The 23,481-nt window shown below is 47.6% G+C and overlaps 1 protein-coding gene across 1 annotated transcript in view; it reads right to left on the bottom strand.

Moving 5' to 3' along the window:
* LOC122936288 (retinol dehydrogenase 7-like) overlaps positions 1-23,081 on the bottom strand; it is a 53,682-nt gene extending 30,601 nt beyond the window's left edge. The window contains exons 1-2 of the mRNA XM_044292417.1: positions 22,672-23,081; positions 1,810-1,962 (exon numbers count right to left, since the gene is read on the bottom strand). Of these exons, the coding sequence (XP_044148352.1) occupies positions 1,810-1,962; positions 22,672-23,041 (523 nt within the window). The 5' untranslated portion in view covers positions 23,042-23,081. The remainder of the gene's footprint in view (positions 1-1,809; positions 1,963-22,671) is intronic.
* Positions 23,082-23,481: the final 400 nt, after the last annotated feature.

Genomic DNA, 23,481 nt, shown 5'->3' with positions numbered 1-23,481 from the left:
CACAATCTTCTACATTACAGCCCAGAATGTTAACCACTACACTATAGAGCTGCATGGCCAGTTACAAAAATGTAGAGGGTTGGCTGTAATGTAGAGGGTTGTGAGTTTGAATACCGCCAGAAACTTTTCAGAAATATAGGCTAAATTATATTTAAATACACTGACTTGAGCATCGCGCTCGAGAACACGAGATATTCGGCTGAGCATAGAGATGCTCGAGCTGAACTGGTGTTCGGCCGAGCATGCGCCCAACACGAATTACTACACACGAGATACGGTATGCCATCTTAACGCAACATGTTAAGAAAAGGGTCCTAATCAAAGACACAGTGGTGACATGAAAAGCCATGAGAAAATACTTTCTATTGCCTTTCTTACTATCTAAACATGTCTCTTCTTGTCACATTCAAAATGTATTGCAGGCCCAGTAAATAAGATTTTCTTGCAGAGTCAAAGGGATCCGACTGTTGTAGACCTATGGAACACTGAACAATGGTACTATTCGTTCCTACAATTACGGGATAAATATTCTGTAGATTTATGGATATTTCAGAACAATTCCTATCTAAATCACTTCATCTTTTCATAGGTTCTCAGACTGCGAAAAAGCCCCTCTCCTTAATTTATGGCGGTCTTCTAGATGTGACCTCTGAGAGAGACAGTTTGATGGGACGACATTTTCCCAGATACATTTTTATCTGCTAAAATTCTGGAAAGGGTGTACTAGAATTATGAAATTGGTGAGTAGTGAAGTGTGGTGAAAAAAACACTTTCTGCTTATTGAATATTGATGTACCCGTGCAACCAGAGGTACTTGTTTTACTAGGGAGACTGTACTTTGAAGATTCCTCCAACAGTACATATCCTTTTGCTGGTGGCTAGGTGGTGTTTATTGTTTCACTATTTTTGGTAAATGGAGAGCTTTTATGGAAGCTTTTCTCACGGAAAGCAAGATACAGGAAGTATATTCACTGCTGATATTGTTTGATAAACTACTTATACCCAGGGTCAACGATTAGGGAAGTAGATCGAGCGTGAAAATATGATGGATAGGAAGTGGCATGAAAATTTTTGATTAGTGTTGTGAATCCCCTGTGGGAGACTGGGGGAGGAAGGCGGTGGGAAGGGCATTTACAGCTGTTTAACACTTTTATATTGACCTGATATGTTGATTGTAAGTGAAAATTTAAGAAATTTTTGTAAAAAATGTAACTTGATATTCGGTGCAACGACAGGTCAATTCATGCCTGTGGATGTCTGCCACAGATTTCACCTTTTGCAACAAAGAGAGTGAAAGCTGCAGCTTTTTCACACCACAAACACAATTTGATTGTGCCAATGTTTATTTCGGCCAGATCCACTGGAGATTTTAAGCTGCAGAATATCTGCTGCAGATCCAGCACGTTTGGCTATACCCTTACTGCCTAATAATCCATGGATACAGGTATTGATATATTATGCCTAATAAGTGAGCTTATAGAATGCTGCCTAGATTATAGCCACTCTCCACACTCTTGATATTGGCAGTCTAATATTCTGACAGACAAAAAAAAAAAAAAACTGTTACTAATAGCCACAAGACTTGACCTTAGGTGTAAGGATTAGAATTATGAGTGCGTTTCTAAAAATTTCATCGGTACCATTCTAGTCTAAATAAACTGAACCTGTATCGCAAGTTCCCCAAGTGCCTGGAAATGTGTCTCTCACTTTCTCTTTGGATCGAGTTTATGAATTTTAGAAATCTCTACTTCCAATTAATAAAAATGTAAATTACTATGTATGACGTTATTTACTTAGCACAGATCTCACCTTTGGTTTTTCTGATGAGTGGAGCAAAAGCCAAGGTGGTCCTTATGCCTCCTAGCAGGTTGACATCAAGAAATCTCTGGAATTTCTCTATTGTTAGCCATTCCACCATTCCCCACGTGCATATACCAGCATTGTTCACAAGTCCCCACAGCCCTGGAAGAAAAAAAGTAGAAAATCAGCCTGGAATCCAAGTGGAAAAGTATTAATTACAGTAAAATTGAATTGAAAAGTGGTCTTCTAGAGGGTTGGTCTTCTTAAAAAAAAACAACAAAAAAAACAAGGATCACTCACAGGAATTCTATTCCTGGTAAGGGGGTGGTCTTTTGGAGAAGTTTGACCATAGTTGCTTGGCTGTACTCCCGATCATAGTATGTTATACCCGGCTTGGAACACACCATAGAATGCATCATCTTGTGATGTTTTTAGGAATGAAGACCTAGCCCAGGGTCTACTGACAACAGGTACCAACTATCCAAAACTAGGGATGAGTGAACCCGACATTTTCAGGTTAGGGATCGGTGTTCGGGTCACAGAATATAATGGAATTCTATGAAGGAATGCAAAATGGAAGCTTTTATGAGGCATTCCATTTTGCATTCCATCATAGAAGTCTGTTATATTTCGTGATAACGGAATCCATAACAGAATTCCGCCAGAACCCGAATGCCGAACCCAAACCTGAAAACGTTGGGTTCCCTCATCCCTATCCAAGATGGCAAAATGTTTATCCACTGCTCATTGGCGGTAACTCGTAAACCACATGGCAATTAACAATGCACGCTGAACCAACAGACTAATGAGCTGAAGACTGCATAGACCCCCCCCCCTGCACTGCCACCTACCCTCAAATGTGTCACAGCCACACTATGTGGTAATACGTTTGGGACATATTTGTATATTCAGGTTTTGTTCACATTTTTTATGCCAAAACCTAGGGCCATATGTATAAGGCAGTTTCTTTTTATGCAGATTCATCTGCCTTTCCGCAAATAGTCAGCTTTGAATTCTGCACGTTGCATGTGGATTTCCCTAGATTTCTCTCACAACAGGCCAGTTTACTTTACACCATGTACATGAAATCTGCTGAGATGGTTCTGTATTCGGATACCTGCTGATGATGCGGATGCGCTCGTTTTCTCTACACGGATTCTCATGCAGAAAAACCACAATGTAATACAGTACCAGTAAAGTGTATGAGATCAGGCAAATCTTGTGTACCTTTGGCTTTTTTCTTCTGTATGGAAATTGACCTGCTGTACAGCTTTTGAAATCTGCAGTATCAGTTGTTCATGTGATTCCTTTGTGCGGATTTCACACTTTGTAATGGAAGGGTGAGATCTGAGGCAAAACCATGTCAAATCCGCACCCAAAAAAATATGCAGTTTTGGTGAGTTACCCTTACAAAATTGTGTGTAATATGCAACATGTGTAGAAACACTTTTAGTGCTGTTTCCAGCACATTTGTGAAAAAAATGATAGCAACTGAAAATGTATGGAATTGAATATCAGATCCATTCATTAGAATGGGTTTTAGGCTACTTTCACACACTCGCGTTTGGTGCGGACCGGCATGGATCTGTGCAGACGGATCCGTTCAGAATGGATCCGTTTGTATTATCTTTAACATAGCCAAGACGGATCCGTCTTGAACACTATTGAAAGTCAATGGAGGACGGATCTGTTTTCTATTTTGCCAGATTGTGTCATAGAAAACTGATCCATCCCCATTGACCAGAACGGATCCGTTTGGCTCAGTTTCATCAGACAGACAGCAGAAAAATGCATATTTCTCTGCAGCTATTTGTCGCACAGACAAAACAAAGGTACCGTTTTAATCTGCATGATAAGCCCTACCAGGCAGTATGTCTGGTTTAATAGGGTTGATCCTGGTGACAGAGCCTCTTTAAATAGCATTTATGCAAATATTTTTGTCCATGTGCTATTTCAATGGTCGCCTGGCCACCTTCTGAAAAGAGGGGAGTGATGTAAGCCCTGGTAGATCTATCATCATTTACACAATTTTTCTGGCTAAAATTCAGGTCCGCTGTAAGCTGGCATAGATTTCATTATAGGCGCACAGATTGCAGGCGGAGGTGCTTAACTTAAGATGAGGAGTGTGCCTTGTCAGCAAGGCCTCATGCACACAGCCGTTGTTTTGGTCCGCATCCGAGCCGCAGTTTTGGTGGCTCGGATGTGGACCCATTCACTTCAATGGGGCCGCAAAAGATGCGGACATCACTCCACGTTCCGTAGCCCCGCAAAAAAAAATAGAACTTGTCCTATTCTTGTCCGTTTTGCGGACAAGAATGGGCATTTTTTACAATGGGCCGCCTGTTCCATTCCGCAAACTGCGGAAGGCAAAAAACGGAACGGTCGTGTGCATGAGACCTAATTGCGTGCATCCTCTGGCAGTGCTGGGGATATCAAAACCAGTGTACGAAACACTGGTATTGATAAATCTCCCTCAATAATAGTTTCCTTTGTAGCAGTCAACACAAGTAAATGGTCTCCTATATAGATAGGGAATCCGTTGTCTGTTTACTGCTGATGAATAATCCTCATGATAATAGTAAGTGTAGAAATGTCGCTTTGCAGGCGAGTACTGTGTGGCCATATGGGCTGCAGCAAGCTCACATTAAGTAATTAGGACTGCATTGTTTATCAGTCTTAGGCCTCATGCACACGACCGTTTTTTTTTACGGTCCGCAAAAACGGGGTCCGTAGGTCCGTGATCCGTGACCGTTTTTTCGTCCGTGGGTCTTCCTTGATTTTTGGAGGATCCACGGACATGAAAAAAAAGTCGTTTTGGTGTCCGCCTGGCCGTGCAGAGCCAAACGGATCCGTCCTGAATTACAATGCAAGTCAATGGGGACGGATCCGTTTGACGTTGACACAATATGGTGCAATTGCAAACGGATCCGTCCCCCATTGACTTTCAATGTAAAGTCAGGAGTCCCTTTTATACCATCGGATCTGAGTTTTCTCCAATCCGATGGTATATTTTAACTTGAAGCGTCCCCATCACCATGGGAACGCCTCTATGTTAGAATATACTGTCGGATATGAGTTACATCGTGAAAACTCATTTCCGACAGTATATTCTAACACAGAGGCGTTCCCATGGTGATGGGGACGCTTCTAGTTAGAATATACTACGAACTGTGTACATGACTGCCCCCTGCTGCCTGGCAGCACCCGATCTCTTACAGGGGGCCGTGATCAGCACAATTAACCCCTCAGGTGCCGCACCTGAAGGGGTTAATTGTACTATCATATCCCCTGTAAGAGATCAGGGCTGCCAGGCAGCAGGGGGCCGACCTCCCCTCCCCAGTTTGAATATCATTGGTGGCCAGTGCGGCCCCCCCCGCCCTCTACTATTGTACTATTGCTAAGTAACCATGGCAACCAGGGCTGCAGTAGCGTCCTGGTTGCCATGGTTACCGATCGGAGCCCCAGCGATTAAACTGGGACTCCGATCGGAACTCCGCTGCCACCAATGATCGGGGGGGGGGGAGAGGGGAGGCCGCACACTGGCCACCAATGTTGTTAATGCTATAGAGGGAGGGGGGCCGATGGGGGGTGCACACTGTGCCACCAACAAATTATTACAATAGAGGGAGGAAGGGGGGGACCGGGGGGGCGCACACTGTGCCACCAACGAATTATTACAATAGAGGGAGGAAGTGGGGGGGGGCCGGGGGGGCGCACACTGTGCCACCAACGAATTATTACAATAGAGGGAGGAAGGGGGGCGGCACTGGCCACCAATGAAATTTAAACTGGGGAGGGAGGGGGGTCTGCCCCCTGCTGCCTGGCAGCCCCGGATCTCTTACAGGGGGCTATGATACGCACAATTAACCCCTTCAGGTGCAGCACCTGAGGGGTTAATTGTACGGATCACAGCCCCCTGTAAGAGATCGGGTGCTGCCAGGCAGCAGGGGGCAGTCTTGTACACAGTTTGTAGTGTATTCTAACTAGAAGCGTCCCCATCACCATGGGAACGCCTCTGTGTTAGAATATACTGTCGGATATGAGTTTTCACAAAGTGAAAACTTAGATCTGAAAAAGCTTTTATGCAGATGGATCTTCGGATCTGTCTGTATGAAAGTAACCTACGGCCACGGATCACGGATGCCAATCTTGTGTGCATCCGTGTTTTTTCACGGACCCATTGACTTGAATGGGTCCGTGAACCGTTGTCCGTCAAAAAAAAAATTTTTTGGGACGGACAGGATACACGGATCACGGATGCGGCTGCAAAACGGTGCATTTTCCGATTTTTCCACGGACCCATTGAAAGTCAATGGGTGGCCAGTGCGGCCCCTCCCTCCCTCTATTGTAATAATAGGTTGGTTGCACAGTGTGCGGCCCCCCCCCCGCTCCCCCCTTCCTCCCTCTATTGTAATAATTCGTTGGTGGCACAGTGTGCACCCCCCATCGGCCCCCCTCCCTCTATAGCATTAACAACATTGGTGGCCAGTGTGCGGCCTCCCATCTCCCCCCCCCCCCGATCATTGGTGGCAGCGGAGTTCCGATCGGAGTCCCAGTTTAATCGTTGGGGCTCCGATCGGTAACCATGGCAACCAGGACGCTACTGCAGCCCTGGTTGCCATGGTTACTTAACAATAGTACAATAGTAGAAGCATCATACTCACCTGCTGGCTGCTGCGATGTCTGTGTCCGGCCGGGAGCTCCTCCTACTGGTAAGTGACAGTTCATTTAGCAATGCGCCGCACAGACCTGTCACTTACCAGTAGGTGGAGCTCCCGGCCGGACACGAACATCGCAGCAGCCAGCAGGTAAGTATGATGCTTCTACTATTGTACTATTGCTAAGTAACCATGGCAACCAGGGCTGCAGTAGCGTCCTGGTTGCCATGGTTACCAATCGGAGCCCCAGCGATTAAACTGGGACTCCGATCGGAACTCCGCTGCCACCAATGATCGGGGGGGGGGGGGAGAGGGGAGGCCGCACACTGGCCACCAATGTTGTTAATGCTATAGAGGGAGGGGGGCCGATGGGGGGCGCACACTGTGCCACCAACGAATTATTACAATAGAGGGAGGAAGGGGGCGACCGGGGGGGCGCACACTGTGCCACCAACGAATTATTACAATAGAGGGAGGAAGTGGGGGGGGCCGGGGGGACGCACACTGTGCCACCAACAAATTATTACAATAGAGGGAGGAAGGGGGGCGGCACTGGCCACCAATAAAATTTAAACTGGGGAGGGAGGGGGGTCTGCCCCCTGCTGCCTGGCAGCCCCGGATCTCTTACAGGGGGCTATGATACGCACAATTAACCCCTTCAGGTGCAGCACCTGAGGGGTTAGTTGTACGGATCACAGCCCCCTGTATGAGATCGGGTGCTGCCAGGCAGCAGGGGGCAGTCTTGTACACAGTTTGTAGTGTATTCTAACTAGAAGCATCCCCATCACCATGGGAACGCCTCTGTGTTAGAATATACTGTTGGATATGAGTTTTTACGAAGTGAAAACTTAGATCTGAAAAAGCTTTTATGCAGACGGATCTTCGGATCTGTCTGTATGAAAGTAACCTACGGCCACGGAACACGGATGCCAATCTTGTGTGCATCCGTGTTTTTTCACGGACCCATTGACTTGAATGGGTCCGTGAACCGTTGTCCGTCAAAAAAATAGGACAGGATATATTTTTGGGCGGACAGGATACACGGATCACGGATGCGGCTTCAAAACAGTGCATTTTTTACGATTTTTCCACGGACCCATTGAAAGTCAATGAGTCCGCGAAAAAAAACTGAAAACGGCACAACGGCCACGGATGCACACAACGGTCGTGTGCATGAGGCCTTAGGCTACATTCACACTAACGTATGAATGAGTCCGCATCCGTTCCGCAATTTAGCGAAACAGGTGCGGACCCATTCATTTCTACGGGGCCGCAAAAAATGCGGACAGCACACTGTGTGCTGTCTGCATTCATTGTTCCGTGCCGCTGCCCCGCAAAAATAGTAGAACATGTCCTATTCTTGACAAGAATAGGCATTTTCTATGTTAGCGGTGGCATGTGCGGTCTGCAAATTGCGGAATGCACATGGGCCAGTAACTGTCTCTTGCAGATCCGCAAAACACTACGTTTGTGTCAATGTAGCCTTAGAGCGCATGCACTTGGCCTGGCCATGCCAGTATTGCGGCCCGTGAACAGTGGGTTCGCAATAAGCGGGCACCGGCCTTGTGCTTACCATCCGGACCTAATCTGGACACGCTCATCTGCAAGGGGCCTAAAAAGTTTTTTTTGTTGTATAAAAATGCAAGAAAAACAATACAAGTGTGGAATCAACGTAATCGGGACAACGGAGCGGGGCGCAGACGTAGCGCAGTGAGAACTGACTGAGGGGGGAAGCAGAAGACCAGGATGGGGTTAATCTAGTAGGTGGGTGGAGTGTTGCTGGGGACATGCAGGGGGGGCGGTGCTGCAGTTTCGCGGGCTGTTTATATGCAGGGTGGTAAGGGGGGCGGCACCAGAGGCCATCATAGTTCCGGAGAAGTTGGGAGCAGTTGCGGTGTTGTTGGTTGCTGTAGGCGTAGGTGCAGTGTTCAGGCATGTCGGCGCTTGAGGAGTTGTTGGCGGCGGTGCGCGCAGCGGCGGAGCAGCATGGCTCCAACTGGCTGGTGAGTAGTCTGCAAGCGGCGGTGGGGGCCCCGGCTGTTCCTCCGGTGTCGGTGGCAGGCAGAGCGAGGGCTAGGAGATCCGTCCCTCCGGAGCGTTTGAGTCCGGAGGTGACTCCACGGTTGAGGCGCCGGCTTGGGAGTCCCCCGGTTAACCCTTCCTTTGCCCCGGGGGGGGCGGCTGATGTTTCTGTGTGCCGGCGCAGCGGTCGGAGTTCGGCGCAGCGTTGCGCAAACGCGTCAGAGGTTCGGAGGGGACGAGGTCAGGATGCGGCTCGGTCGGCTAGGAGTGCGCGGCACGATGCGGTGGAGCTGTGTGAGGCGCAGGCAGGCGGACGGGGCCTCAGGTCTCGAGTGGCTGGCGGTGTCGGTGGCATCGGTGACGCGGTCTCACTTACCCCAGGTGAGGATCGGGCAGCGGCGGCTGATCGCAGGAGGTGTAGGGAGGCAGCGCTGAGTCCGGAGTTGGAGGCGGCTCGGTCGGCGGGCGTTGGTGCTGCGGCGGGAGATTTGTCTGGGAGTCGGAGGGCGGCCCTGCGGTCTCGGTCTGCTGGCCAGCGGCGGGGGTCAGGTGCGCAGCGGCGTAGTGGATCTGGGATGTCGCCACCTGCTGGTGCCCTTGCGGTGCCGGGCAGAGATGTTCAGCGGAGTGCGCTGGCTGGGGGAACGGGCTTGGCTCCGCCCTCAGTGCAGCTTGTGGACTGTAGAAATGTGAGGAGGTCTGATGCGGCTCATGGAGGGACTTCTGTGAAGCTGGGTTTTGGTGGGACTGAAGCGAATGACGCCTATGGTCCACGGCCGCCGGGAGGTGGGTCTGTCGACAGGGATGATGCTCCGGTGCAACCTCGCCAATGGGATGTTGGTGGGGGTTTCGTTGAGGATCAAGCGCTGGAGGATGGTGAACTCAGCCAGGAGGCTTGGGAGGTCGGGGACCAGAGGGGCGATGCTGTCAGCGCATGTCCTGCTACGTCCAGGTCGGCGATGGAGTCTTCGCAGAGAGGTGCAACGGTGCGGTCGGCGGCTGCTGGGGGAACGCCCCAGGGACAGCCAGGTGAGAGGATGTCGGGTCCGGACCCAGTTGGGGGGGTGGGGGGGGGTCAGGCGGGGGGTGACAGTTTAGCACGAGATTTATTGGCGGGTATGTGGACTTTGTTATCTCAATGGAAGTCTGGGGCAGAGTCGTCTCCGGCCGCAGTATGGGCTGCTGCGCCTGCGGTTGGGGACGCGGAGCGGCGTTGTGCGGCTGCTGTGGGGGGCCCTTCAGCAGTCGGGGGGGGTGCGGCAGCGGTTGCAGTCGCTGGAGGTAGTGGGGGTCAGGGTGCTGGAGATGAGATCAGGTTAGCGGACGCAGCCAAGGGTGAAGTCTACGTGTGCTTTGAAGGGCCGTTGGGGGCCCATCTGAAGGTGGAGGTCAGGGAGAAGATTTGGAGGGATGAGTATGTGGAGATTTTCTCGCTGCTTCCGTTGGATAAGTTTCAATTGGACAGGGTGAAGCCGGACGAGAGTAAGAAGGAGGAGGAGGAGAAGCGGAGGTACAGGTTGATCCCGCGTACTTTTCAGAATTGGCTGCAGGCGTTTGCTATTCTAGCTAGTGTGGTGGGCGAAAAGGCGCCGGAACACTGTTCGGCTCTGTTTTGCTACATGGATGCCATTGGGGAGGCGTACCGGACGTATGGTGGGGTGGCGTGGCTCAGGTATGATGAGCAGTTTCGCCAGAGGAAGGCGGTCAGGCCTAGTATTCGTTGGGACCATAAGGATATAGGTCTGTGGATGCGTTTGATGACGGCCCCAAAGGGTGTGAGTCAGCCCTTTCGTGGCCGGGGGTCCCTCGGCGTCAGAGTCTGCTGGGGGGGTCAGAAAAGGTTGTTGTTGGCAGTTCAACGAGGGTCACTGTAAATACCTGTCCGATTGTCGCTTCAAGCATGAGTGCTCAGGCTGTGGAGGTGCCCATAGCTTTACGCGGTGTTTCAAGCGGGGAAGGGGAAGGGGTTTTGAGGTTGCGCAGAAGAGGGGTGACCCCGGTGAGGGTGGACGTGATGGAGCCGTTTCTAGAGAAATATCCAAATAGGGAAGCGGCGGCTTTATTGCTGGCTGGGTTTAGGGATGGTTTTAGGATTCCGTGTTCGGCAGTTGGATCGGGAATAGCGGGGCTTAATTTGTCATCGGCGTTGATGCGGCCGGAGGTGGTTTCGGAAAAGATTGCGAAGGAAGTGGCAGCTGGGAGGGTGGTAGGCCCCTTTGGCGAGTGTCCGTTGCCGGATTTGTGGGTTTCTCCTTTGGGGCTGGTCCCGAAGAAGGAGCCTAACAAATTTCGGTTAATTCATAATTTGTCTTACCAGGCGGGGTGTTCTGTCAACGACGGCATTGATGATGAGTTATGCTCGGTTTCGTACACGTCATTTGATGAGGCGGTGAGGTGGGTCCGTCTTTTTGGGCGGGGTGCGTTGTTAGCTAAGACGGATATTGAGGCTGCTTTTCGCTTGTTGCCAATTCATCCGGATAGTTTTCGTTTGTTGGGTTTTAAATGGGAGGGGCAGTTTTTTGTGGATTGTTGTTTGCCTATGGGATGTGCTATCTCATGTTCACTGTTTGAAACGTTTAGTTCCTTTCTGGAATGGGTTGTGCGGCAGGAGGCGGGTTGGAGTTCTGTTTTAGACTACCTAGATGATTTTTTGTTTTTAGGGCCGGCTGGGTCCAGGGTGTGTTCTGTGTTGTTGCACACCATGGAGCGAGTGTCCGCTAGTTTTGGGGTACCTTTGGCACGGGAGAAGACTGAAGTCTTCAACAATGAAGTTTTTGGGGATTGAGATTGATAGTGTAGCCATGGAGTGTCGGTTGCCTTTGGATAAGGTGGAGGATTTGCGTGGTGAGGTGGGCTTGTTGCGGATGGCGAAGAAGGTGCAGCTTAGACGGGTGCAGTCTGTTTTGGGGAAGTTAAATTTTGCCTGTAGGATTTTGCCTATGGGTAGGGTTTTCTGTAGACGTTTGGCTATGGCCACGGCGGGAGTGAAGGCCCCGTTTCATTTTGTGCGGTTGTCTGCCGAGGTGCGTGCGGATTTGGAAGTGTGGGAGCGTTTTTTGAGGGACTATAACGGTCGGTCGGTGTGGATGGAGGCGCTCATTTGTAATGTTGATTTGGAGTTGTTTACGGATGCGTCTGGGTCATGTGGTTACGGGGCTTTTTGTCAGGGGCAATGGAGCGCGGGTGCGTGGCCGGTGGAATGGAGGGTGGCTGGTTTGCTGGGGAATTTGGCCTTATTGGAGTTGTTCCCTATTGTTTTGGCTACGGAGTTGTGGGGGGATTTGTTGAGAAATAAGAGGGTGCGGTTCTGTTGTGACAATTTGGGGGTGGTGCAGGCGGTGAATAGTCAGTCAGCGAGTTCGCCCCCGGTGGTGCGGTTGCTTCGTCATTTGGTTTTGAACGGTTTGAGGTTAAATGCGTGTTTTGTGGCGGTTCATGTACCTGGGGTTGATAATTCTATTGCTGACGCTCTTTCTCGTTTCCAGTGGGATCGTTTTCGCAGTTTGGTGCCGGGAGCGGAGGTGTCGGGTCTGCTGTGTCCTCAGTGGCTCTGAAGCGTGGCCTTGGGGTCTCCTTAGATCTGGTTCGGCGGTCCGTGAGTAGCGGTACGTGGTTGGCTTATTCTGCTGTGTGGTCGCACTGGGAGCGTTTGATTGAGCAGATAGGGGGCTGTAAGGGGGTTGGAGACTTTCATTCATTGCTAGTTTATTTCGTAGGTCGGTCGTTTAGCGATGGTCTGTCTTTTTCTGTTGCTACTAAGAGGGTTGCAGCGGTGGCTTTTTGGTTACGGATGCGGGGTTTGGCGGATGTGTCTCAGAGTTTTTTGGTGAGGCAAGCCTTGAAAGGGTACCGTCGCAGTGTGGTGAAGAAGGATTCACGGAGTCCGGTGTCTTTTCAGGTTCTGCAGTTGTTATGGGATAAGGTGGGGAGTGTGTGCGAGTCAGGGTATGAGGTGTGTTTGTTTCGGGCAGCTTTTTCCTTGGCTTGCTTTGGGGCATTCCGGGTTTCAGAGCTGGTAGCGGTCAGTCGGGTGCGTGGAGGAGGTTTATTACGGGAGGATGTGAGCTTTGGTGCAGAGGGTTTGCGGTGTGTGTTACGCAGGTCCAAGACGGATCAGGTGGGAAAGGGGGTGTGCATTTTGTTGAGACCTTTGTCTGGATCAGTGGTGTGCCCGGTTCGCTGTGTGGAGGAGTATGTGGCCCGTCGACCGCTTGGAGGAGCGGGATTGCTGGTACATCGGGATGGCTCGGCCTTGTCCCGTTATCAGTTTGTGGCAGTTTTTCGTAAATGTTTGACAGCGGCGGGTTTGGTGGCGAGTGAGTTTGCGTCTCATTCTTTTCGCATTGGTGCGGCGACGGAGGCTGCTAGATGGGGTTTGGGTGAGGATGCTATTATGCGGATTGGCCGGTGGGAGTCTGCGTGTTTTCGTTCATATATTCGGCCTCATTTGTTGTGAGGTTGGTGGAGGGAGTGAGCTGGGTTGTAATGTTTGTTTTCTTCATGTGGGGTAACCGTTTTCCTTCATTTTTTTGCAGGTTCGCGTTCTTGTTTGGCGTGGATTTTTGGCCATTCTTATGTGTACTGGGGAGCGTTGAGAGCGGATGTGAGGAGAAGTGGTCGGCAGTTGGGTTTCCAGCCGGATGAGTTGCAGGTCCGGTGGATTGGTGTGCGGGGTATGTTGTGGGGCCGCGTGTTGCCTGAATTTCATGCTTTTGTCTCATTGGATAGGTGCCCGGATATTGTGGTTTTGCACGTGGGCGGGAATGACTTGGGCGTTCGCCGCTCGAGGGATGTGATCAGGGACATCAAGCTGGATTTGTTACGTCTAATGGAGGAATTCCCGGATTTGTTGGTAGTGTGGTCGGAGGTGGTAGCCAGGAGTTCGTGGCGTTTTGCGAGGTCGGTGGAGCGGATCAACAAGGCTAGGGCGAAGTTGAATAAGGAGGTGGGGCGTTTTGTGCGAAGGCAAGGTGGTTTTGTGGTTCGACATAGGGAGTTGGAGGTGGCGTCGCCTCAGTTCCTTCGGTCGGACGGGGTGCATTTGAATGAGATTGGCATTGATTTGTGGGCACTAGGGCTGCAGGATGGTTTGGAAACAGCATTCAGGGTGTGGCGGGACGCCCATAGGTGAGGTGTCCCCAATGTGCGTCTGTGGCTGGTTAACAGGGGGGTCCTGGAAGGCAATACTATGTTTAGTAGGTGCATGACACGTTGGAACGTGCATCTATGTGGTTCGGTAAGCTGAAAGCTGGGGGCTCCTGTTGGGCTGGAAGGCCTACAGGGGTGGAGGAATATATGGTTCTGGAGGATTTGGTGCCCTTGGGTCGGCGAGTGCGGCCGAGGGTAAGGATGGAGATGTGTGGAGTGAAGATCGCAGCTTGCTAGGGTTGCCTTCTAGGATCCTTCCAATAAGTGAATGTTATTATTACAGTGTATTTACATGTTTGTATTTATTGGTTGATATTTATTAATGTATAATTTAAAATGATGGTGGAGTATTTTGGCTGTTTAATAAACGGCTGCTATGGCCTTTACACCAATAATTACGGTCTACGTGTGTTAATGGGGATGGTGGGTGGTGTGAAGGGTCTGGAAAGGTCTTACCTCCCTAAGTCATCATACTGACCACAGTTTTACCACATAGTAAGCGCCGTAAAAACAAAAACTATAAAACTGTTTTTTCTTTCAATTCCACCCTATTTGATATTTTCCAACTTCCAACTACATCCCATGCGATATTAAATTGTGCCATTAGAAAGTACAATTTGTTCCGCAAAAAGCAAGTCCTCGTATTCCTTATAGTCCTCATGTGAATGGAAAAATAAAAAAGTTATGGCTCCAGGAAGGCAGGGAGCGAAAACCAAAAATGCAATAACGGAAAATCGCGGTGTCAGGAAAGGGTTAAAGACATGTTTACACAGAACCTAAAGAGTTTTATTGGAGCCACATGAAATAAACATGTGACACCCCCTCCCGCCCCCAGTCACAAGTCAATGTAAATGTAGCAGGAGGTACAGCTCTAGGCTACAAGGGTGTTTGCACTGAAGGACTGGCGTACAGTAAGTGCCTTCAGCCTTGTCTGTGCTGTAGAGGTTAAAAGCCGTACAATAGTTATTCCTGAGTTTTTTGCAGCACAGTGTGATTTACAATCTCATCTGTCCATTATAGCATTACAACCCACTGAAACTAAGGGGGGCATTTACACCAACAGATTATCTGACAGATTTTCTGACCAATCATTGGTCAGATGGCTGTTTACACACAGATATAATTTGTTATACATAAATATATGGTCTGATTGGACAGAAATTGGTCAGATAATCTGTTAGTATAAATTCACCATAAGGGTATATTCACACGTAGCAATTGAAGTGTTTTTAAAACCGCACCAGCACGACCTAAGGGAAAAAAAAACACACATGTGCTTGTGCCACAGTTTTTGATGCATTAGCAGTTTTGACCAGTGAAATATATACACACACACACACACACACACACATATACACACACAGTTAGGTCCATATATATTTGGACACTGACACACATTTTATTTTTATTACCTGTTTACTAAAACATGTTCAAGTTAGTTATATAATGGACATGGACATAAAGTCCAGACTTTTAGCTTTCATTTGAGGGTATCCACATTAAAATTGGATGAAGGGTTTAGGAGTTTCAGCTTCTTTACGTGTGGCACCCTGTTTTTAAAGGGACCAAAAGTAATCGGGCAATTGACTCAAAGGCTGTTTCATGGGCAGGTGTGGGCAATTCCTTCATTATTTCAAACTCAATTAAGCACATAAAAGACCTGGAGTTGATTTGAGGTGTGGTGCTTGCATTTTGAAGATTTTACTGAGAAATAAACAAGCAGTCAAAGGAGCTCTCCATGCAGGTGGAACAAGCCATCCTTCATCTGAGAAAACAGAAAAAAATAAGAGAAATTGCTACACTATTAGGAGTGGCAAAATCTATAGTTTGGTACATCCTCAGAAGGAAAGAAAGCACTGGTGACCTCAACAATGCAAAAAGACCTGGACGCCCACGGAAGACAACAGTGGTAAAATGATTGCAGAATAATTACCATGGTGAAGAGAAACCCCTTAACAACAGCCAACCAAGTGAACAACACTCTCCAAGATATAGGCGTATCAATATCCAAATCTACCATAAAGAGAAGACTGCATTAAAGTAAATACAGAGGGTTCACTGCACGGTGCAAGCCACTCATAAGCCTCAAAAATAAGAAGGCTAGATTGGACTTTGCTAAAAAAAACATCTTAAAAAACCAGCACACTTCTGGAAGAACATTCTTTGGACAGATGAAACCAATATCAACCCTACCAGAATGATCGAAAGAAAAAAGTATGGGAAAGGCATGGTACAGGTCATGATCCAAAGCATACCACATCATCTGTAAAACATGGCGGAGGAAGTGTGATGGCTTGGGCATGCATGGCTGCCAGTGGCACTGGGGCCCTAGCGTTTATTGATGATGTGACACAAGACAGAAGCATCCAGATGAATTCTGGGGTTTTCAGAGCCATACTGTGTGCTCAAGTCCAGTCAAATGCAACCAAACCGATTGGTCGGTGTTTCATAATACAGATGGACAGTGACCCAAAACATAAAGGCAAAGCAACACAGGCGCTTATTAAAGCAAAGAAGTGGAATATTCTTGAATGGCCAAGTCAGTCACCGAATCTGAACCCAATAGAGCATTTCACTTGGTAAAGACTAAACTTCAGACAGAAAGGCCCACAAACAAACAGCAAATGAAAACCGCTGCAGTAAAGGCCCGTCAGAGCATTAAAAAGGAGGAAACACAGCATCTAGCGATGTCCATGAGTTCAAGACTTCAGCCAGTCATTGCCAAAAACGGTTTTCAGCCAAGTATTAAAAATTAACATTTTATTTACAAATATTTAATTTGTTCAATTACTTTTGAGCCCCTGAAATGAAGGGATTGAGTTTAAAAAACGTCCGACTGGCTTGATCCCAAACTAAGGAGCATATAGGTGAGCCCTATAAAACCCTAAGAGCTCTCCCTGACTGCTATGCCCATGCAAGGGTCTCAATGGTAGACGATTGCATGCCCACGTACCTAAGACTGTGTGACACCTGAAAACTGTATAATAGTGAGGGGACACGACCACCTGCTCCCTGAACTTAATACAGACAGAGTCAGGGTCACCTAGAATCAAGCCAGCAAGGAAACACAATACATGAAAAGACTTATCTGAGCAAACAGCAGCCGCAGCCTCCAGCAGTGAACACTTCATCCAGGAAGTAGTATAAAGGACGTCTGCCAGACCTTCTCACAGAACTGGCGGTGACACCATTGTGGTAATGTGCAGAACAAAAATTAGAAAAATGTTGTCTATTTCCAAATATATATGGACCTAACTAATATATATATATATATATATATATATATAACACAGATAATGCAGCAGCACAGTCAGAGTAGGTGAACTGGGTGCAAATCCCCACAGAGGTGGGCCCCTCCTCCACGATATAAAAATGAAATAACGAGGCAGCACTTCCAGCTTTTGGTGTACGGGTGAAGACCCCAAACTTTAATCCAAGCGACGTTTCGGCCTGCTCAATGAGGCCTTTATCAAGCCTTGATAAAGGCCTCATTGAGCAGGCCGAAACGTCGCTTGGATTAAAGTTTGGGGTCTTCACCCGTACACCAAAAGCTGGAAGTGCTGCCTCGTTATTTCATTTTTATATATATATATATATATATATATATATACATATAAAGACACACACACACACACACACACAGAAAGTAGCAGCACACTACTAAATGCACTAAGACTGTGTGAACAGATGAATGTGTGAACAGGGTCAAATACATGACGCCCATACTTACTATTAAGCAGAGTAGAAGCTCTTAGCGCATATAATTGATCAAAAATATGTCGGGCCCATCAACCAGACGTCAAGGTGGCTTCTAATCAGATGGTACCTACTCTAACACGGAGTGTCCAGCTCCATTGTTACTTGGTAGCTTGCACCTGCGATTCTGTCTGGAGGTGCTGTTTTTTTCTATGGTTATATGTATATATAATAGAGGAATAAGGCATCCTCTGTGGAACTTATTACTCCCCGCCCACCCCCTGGTGCTTTTAGTCAGAGTTTTAAAATCGTTATTTATATAGCGCCACCAACACATCTTTGAGAAAATGGGGTGACACAAGGTAAAAAGTTTTTTTTTTTTTTACAATGGTCCGGCCATCTTAGCATGGTAGGGGAGTAGATATATAGCTACATGAGCCGTCACCAGCCGATATCGCTAGTGCTTCTGAGTGTATGGGGTGTGGTAGATTGTGTTTGATGATGGATCAGTGTCAGGTGAATGGTCTTGAAGGGTGGTGGAGGGGTGAGTGCGGAAGATTTAGGCCCCTTTCACACGGGCGAGTATTCCGCACGAGTGCAATGCATGAGTTCAACGCATTGCACCCACACTGAATCCTGACCAATTCATTTCTATGGGGCTGTGCACATGAGCTGTGATTTTCACGCATCACTTGTGCGTTGTGTGAAAATCGCAGCAATCTCTATATTCTGTGTTTTTCACGCAATGCAGGCCCCATAGAAGTGAATGGGGCCGCATGAAAATCGCAAGCATCCGCAAGCAAGTGCGGATGCGGTGCGATTTTCACGCATGGTTGCTAGGTGACGATCTGGCTGGGGACCCAATCTGTATTATTTTCCCTTATAACATGGTTATAAGGGAAAATAATAGCATTCTAAATACAGAATGCAAAGTAAAATAGTGATGGAGTGGTTAAAAATAAAAAAAAATTAACTCACGAAGTCCACTTGATCGCGTAGTTGCGGATCTCTGGCTTCTTCTGTAATGTTGAGCTGCCGGCTAAGGATCTGTGGTGACAACACATCACATGATCCAATCACATGGTCCCTCACCATGGTGATGAACCATGTGATGAGCACAGTGACATCATCAAAGGTCCTATTCCTGTGCACAGCAAAGAAGAAGACAGAAGAGATGCTGACTGCGCGATCAAGTGAATTAAGGTGAGTTAAATTATTATTATTTTTTAACCCCTCCAGCGCTATTGTACTATGCATTCTGTATTCAGAATGCTATTATTTTCCATTATAACCATGTTATAAGGGAAAATAATACAATCTACAGAACACTTAACCCAAACCCGAACTTCTGTGAAGAAGTTCGCGTTTGGGTACCAAACATGCCAATTTTTCTCACGCGCGTGCAAACCGCATTACAATGTTTTACTCTCGCGCAGAAAAATCGTGCATGTTCCCGCAATGCACCTGCACCTTTTCCTGCAACGCCCGTGTGAAAGAGGCTTTAGAGTAGGGGATGTAATAAGCCACCCTAAAAAGATGAGTTTTTAGGGAACGCCTAAAACTTTGGATGTTGTGAATTAACCTAATTGCTTGGAGAAGGGAGAGTTTAGTGAGGGGGAGACAAAGAAGTAATGAGTTACAGTAGTCAAGACATGAATTGATCAGAAAAACGTTGAGAGTTTTTGTTTCCATAGGAAGAAAGAGGTGGATTCTAAAGATGTTTTTAAGGTGCAGGCGGCATGATCGGGCAAGTGATTTAATCAGGGGCGTTGTTAGGTCAAAACATTCGAGGCTGGAGCCCCGGATGTTTTGTCCAGTGCCCCAAATGCAGGGCCGGCGGGGGGCCCCGTCCCGCGACGCCGCCTCCTAGCTAATTTATTCACTTCACTTGCCTCTGTAATCTCACACAGGCACACTGGCAGAGGCATCGTTGAGTGAAGTGCGCATGCACCATCCTCCAGCGCACCTCGTTCCACGATGCCTCTGCCAGTGCGCCTGTGCGAGATTACACAGAGGCAAGTGAAGTGAATAAATTAGCTAGGAGGCGGCGCTGGGCGGGGAGGGGATCTGTGGATGACACTTATGGGGGATCTGTGGATGACACTTATGGGGGATCTATGGATGACACTGTTATGGATGATCTGTGGGGTTGCCCAGACGGCTAGGTCCTTCACTGTATTTATTAACCCCATTCAGCAGTCGCCCATTCACTGAAGGGAGGACTGCTGAAAGGGGTTAATAACTACTGTGAAGGCCCCCCCCCCCAGTGGTGATGAGGGCGTGGCTTCATGGGGTGTGGGCATGGCTTCACGTGGGCTCGTGCCCCGGATCTCTTCAGACTCTAGCAAATCCCCTGTATTTAATATAGGGAGTAAAGGAAAGATCATTGTCAAACACTGAGACAGCGAACATGTTGGCTAGGCATTATGATAGTGCAACACACTGAGTTTAGGTACATACAGTAGGTTAGTTAACTTGGGTATGATAATCTTGTAGACGTACTAATCAAATACTGTTTACTGCCTAGCTGAAGTACGTTAACACTTTATTTAGTAATATTAAAAGTCAATCTCCACATGAATAGGCTGATAAGGTGAGCTCGAACTTTTACAGACCAATTATATGCTGGTTCCTAGTTACACCCTACCACAAGAACTCTTTTATATTTAGGAGTATGAAAACTGAGGGGTAAATCCTCTTGTGATCCTAAGAAAATGTTTTTGCACTACATACACAGGGCTGTAGACCTCTTGGTAAGTGATGTTTAGGACCTCACACTTAAAGGATGAATCCCTATCCGGGCTCAATATAGAAGCGAGAGTCAGTCTGCGCGTATTCTCTGTACTGCAGTCTAATGCTCGATGCGTTTCCCTTCCGACAGTTGTCGGTAATTCATCAGGAGCATTAGACCTAATGTTTGGCAGACATCATATATTGCGACCCTGATGGTGGGTATGCTAAACACATTTAGGTCTACTGACTAGAAAGACGCTGCGCGCTTCTAATATCGTGCGTGCAGCAGGAAGCCTTCCGGCACTGTAGTGGCTGTAACGCACGCGAAGTGTGCGCTGTTTAAATGGAGATATCTCCTCCCCTTCTATTGCCGAGCCTCTAACAGGCATCCAATGGGTGTTCGATCGCTAGATGGCCGCGCCTCCTACTGTCGTCATCACCAGTAGACAGACAGCCCATTGCACAGCCGTTCGCGTCGACTCCGCCTCCTCCTGTCATCATTCGTCGCTATGACAAGGGGGAGTGTATAATCGTGACGTATGCTTGAGTCACCATCTGGGCTGGAGCATAGAATCCATAGGATCTCTTCATGTCCAGGTAAAGCCAGTGTTTAGATGATCGGAACAAATTGAAATCTATACTGTCATAAGTGGTACCAGAGGATACGCAGAAGAAGTCGATCCTGTTAGAGGATGCCTGTTAGAGGCTCGGCAATGGAAGGGGAGGAGATATCTCCATTTAAAGAGCGCACACTTCGCGCGCGTTACGGCCACTACAGTGCCGGAAGGCTCGCTGCTGCACGCACGATATCAGAAGCGCGCAGCGTCTTTCTAGTCAGTAGACCTAAATGTGTTTAGCATACCCACCATCAGGGTCGCAATATATGATGTCTGCCAAACATTAGGTCTAATGCTCCTGATGAATTACCGACAACTGTCGGAAGGGAAACGCATCGAGCATTAGACTGCAGTACAGAGAATACGCGCAGACTGACTCTCGCTTCTATATTGAGCCCGGATAGGGATTCATCCTTTAAGTGTGAGGTCCTAAACAGCACTTACCAAGGGGTCTACAGCCATGTGTATGTAGTGCAAAAACATTTTCTTAGGATCACAAGACTATTTACCTCTCAGTTTTCATACTCCTAAAATATAAATGTAACTAGCATATAATTGCTCTGTAAAAGTTCCAGCTCACCTTATCAGCCTATTCATGTGGAGATTGACTTTTAATATTACTAAATAAAGTGTTTTTAATGTACTTCAGCTAGGCAGTAAACATACAGTAGGTTAGTGGATGGCGAATACATAAGAAGTTTCGTTTTTGAAATATTCTGTTTCAGATACAGAGAGGACATGATGCTAGAGACAGCAGACAGACAGTCACTGGTGTTCTGTAGTACAGCAGGAATAATGTCCCGGGTTGAAATGTATAGTTGGATGTCAACGGCATTGAGATGGTACTGAAAACCAAATCTTCTGATAGTCTGTCCGATAGGGGCTGTGTAGACAGAAAAGAGGAGAGTAGCTAGAACTAAGCCCTGGGGAACCCCAACAGCAAGAGAAAAAGAAGGAGGAAGTAGAGCCAGTGAATAACATACTGAAGGTACAGGCAGTGAGATAGGAAGAGAACTAAGAGCAAGCTGTGTCCTTAAGGCCAATAGATTGGAGCATGGTAAGGAGGAGATGGAGGTCTGCAGTGTCAAATGCTTCAGAGAGATACAGGAGAATGAACAGAGTAGTCACCATTGTTCTTAGATGTCAGGACGTCATTCGTCACTTTAGTGAGGGCAGTTTCTGTAGTATGTGGAATCCAGATTATAAAGGATCAAGGAGACAGTTAACAAAGAGATTGTTTCTTTAGTAATAGGGTTATGACAATGTTTGAAAGAGAATGAGATGATATCAAGAGAGAGAGCGAGAGGTTGAAGATTTTAGTTAAGTGATTAGTAACAGTCCAGGAGAGAGACTTGAGGAAGTATGAGGGAATAGGGTCAGTAGTGTATGTGGTAGGGTGAGAAGAAGAGAGACTTCTTCTGGAGACTTCTTGTTACTGGGTCAAATGTGGAAAGCGAACCAAAGGAGAGGCAGGGCGGGGGTGGGGTGAAGGGGATTGATGATGCTGGGAGATTGGGAGAAGGGGTTTATGCAGAATGTTATCAATATTCCTTTTGTAGTAGGTGGCCAGCTTCAGCACAGAGGTCTGTATAAGGTGCCGCCACTTTTAGACCAAGGAGGAAGTGAAAAGTGTCAGAACGTTTTATTAGTTTATTGGATAGCGAGAAGATCCAGGTCGTTAAATAGGTCTGTTTGGTGTGGTGAAGGACAGAGTTATAAGTTCTCAGCATTTAATATTTTACCTGTAAAGACTGCCTTAAAAACTATATAAAAAGGTTTTGAATGGTTTTAACCGCACCTGAATCACTTAGAAGCTGTGCAAAACATCAAACTTAACTCTCTACAGCTATAAAATACCAGGAGTGGAATGCCAGGAGTGAAATAAAAGAGAAGAAGTTGTTTCTGTGTTTTATACCGTCTCTCATTTTATGATGCACTCCTGATTTTGGCTTCAAAAACTGCATCAAATACTCTGAGCAGCCTAATAAATCTCTTACCTTTATCAGGGAGGTTATCCAGCACGTACTGTTTCACCTGTTCCACCTCCTTATCACTGGTTACATCCAGTCTTATGACTTTCACCTGCCCGGGGGATGCATGCGTTATCAGGGATTGAGCTCCTTCTCCATCTGGAAACAGGCAGGTAGCAAAGACTGTGAAGCCCATATCAAGTAGACGGTGTGCCAGCTGGTTTCCAAACCCTGAATCGCAGCCTGTTATGAGCACTGTTCTTCCCCGTGGATCAAACACAACATGTTTGTTTCTCAGCCTTGTATGGATGGCAATAGTGGCTAGTCCAAAGAGCGATAAGTATACAAGGATCTGTGTTTCAAAGAAGCAAGAACACAGCCAAGAGATGGGAAGCATAACTCAGCTGCAGTCTGCTCTCCTCAGACCAGGAAATGCAATGCTTAGCCTCAGTCACACCACACCTCACAATAGAGGAAGGACTCCCTGTTCATTATGTACCCTTGAATCACATTAGGAGAAAACCGCATACATAAGTGCGTGATGCCTTGAGGTTAAACCACTGAAAACGAGAACTCCTTAGGGCAGGGATGGCCAACCTGCGGCTCTCCAGCTGTTGTAAAACTACAATTCCCACTATGCACTGTCTCAGGATGCTGGGAGTTGTAGTTTTGCAACAGCTGGAGAGCCTCAGGTTGGCCATCCCTGCCTTAGGGCTTGTTCACATCTGTGTTGGAACCTCCATTTGGGGCCTGTGACGATACCGCACCTCACAGCCCCACATGACGTCACACTACGTTGGGATCACGCAGTACAGTTTCATCACTGGTTACCAAGAC

The sequence above is a fragment of the Bufo gargarizans genome, chromosome 4 (genome assembly GCF_014858855.1).
Source record: "Bufo gargarizans isolate SCDJY-AF-19 chromosome 4, ASM1485885v1, whole genome shotgun sequence".
Lineage (NCBI taxonomy): Eukaryota > Metazoa > Chordata > Amphibia > Anura > Bufonidae > Bufo > Bufo gargarizans.
The sequence above is the reverse complement of the archived record's forward strand: the minus strand, read 5'-3'. Positions and strand labels throughout refer to the sequence as shown.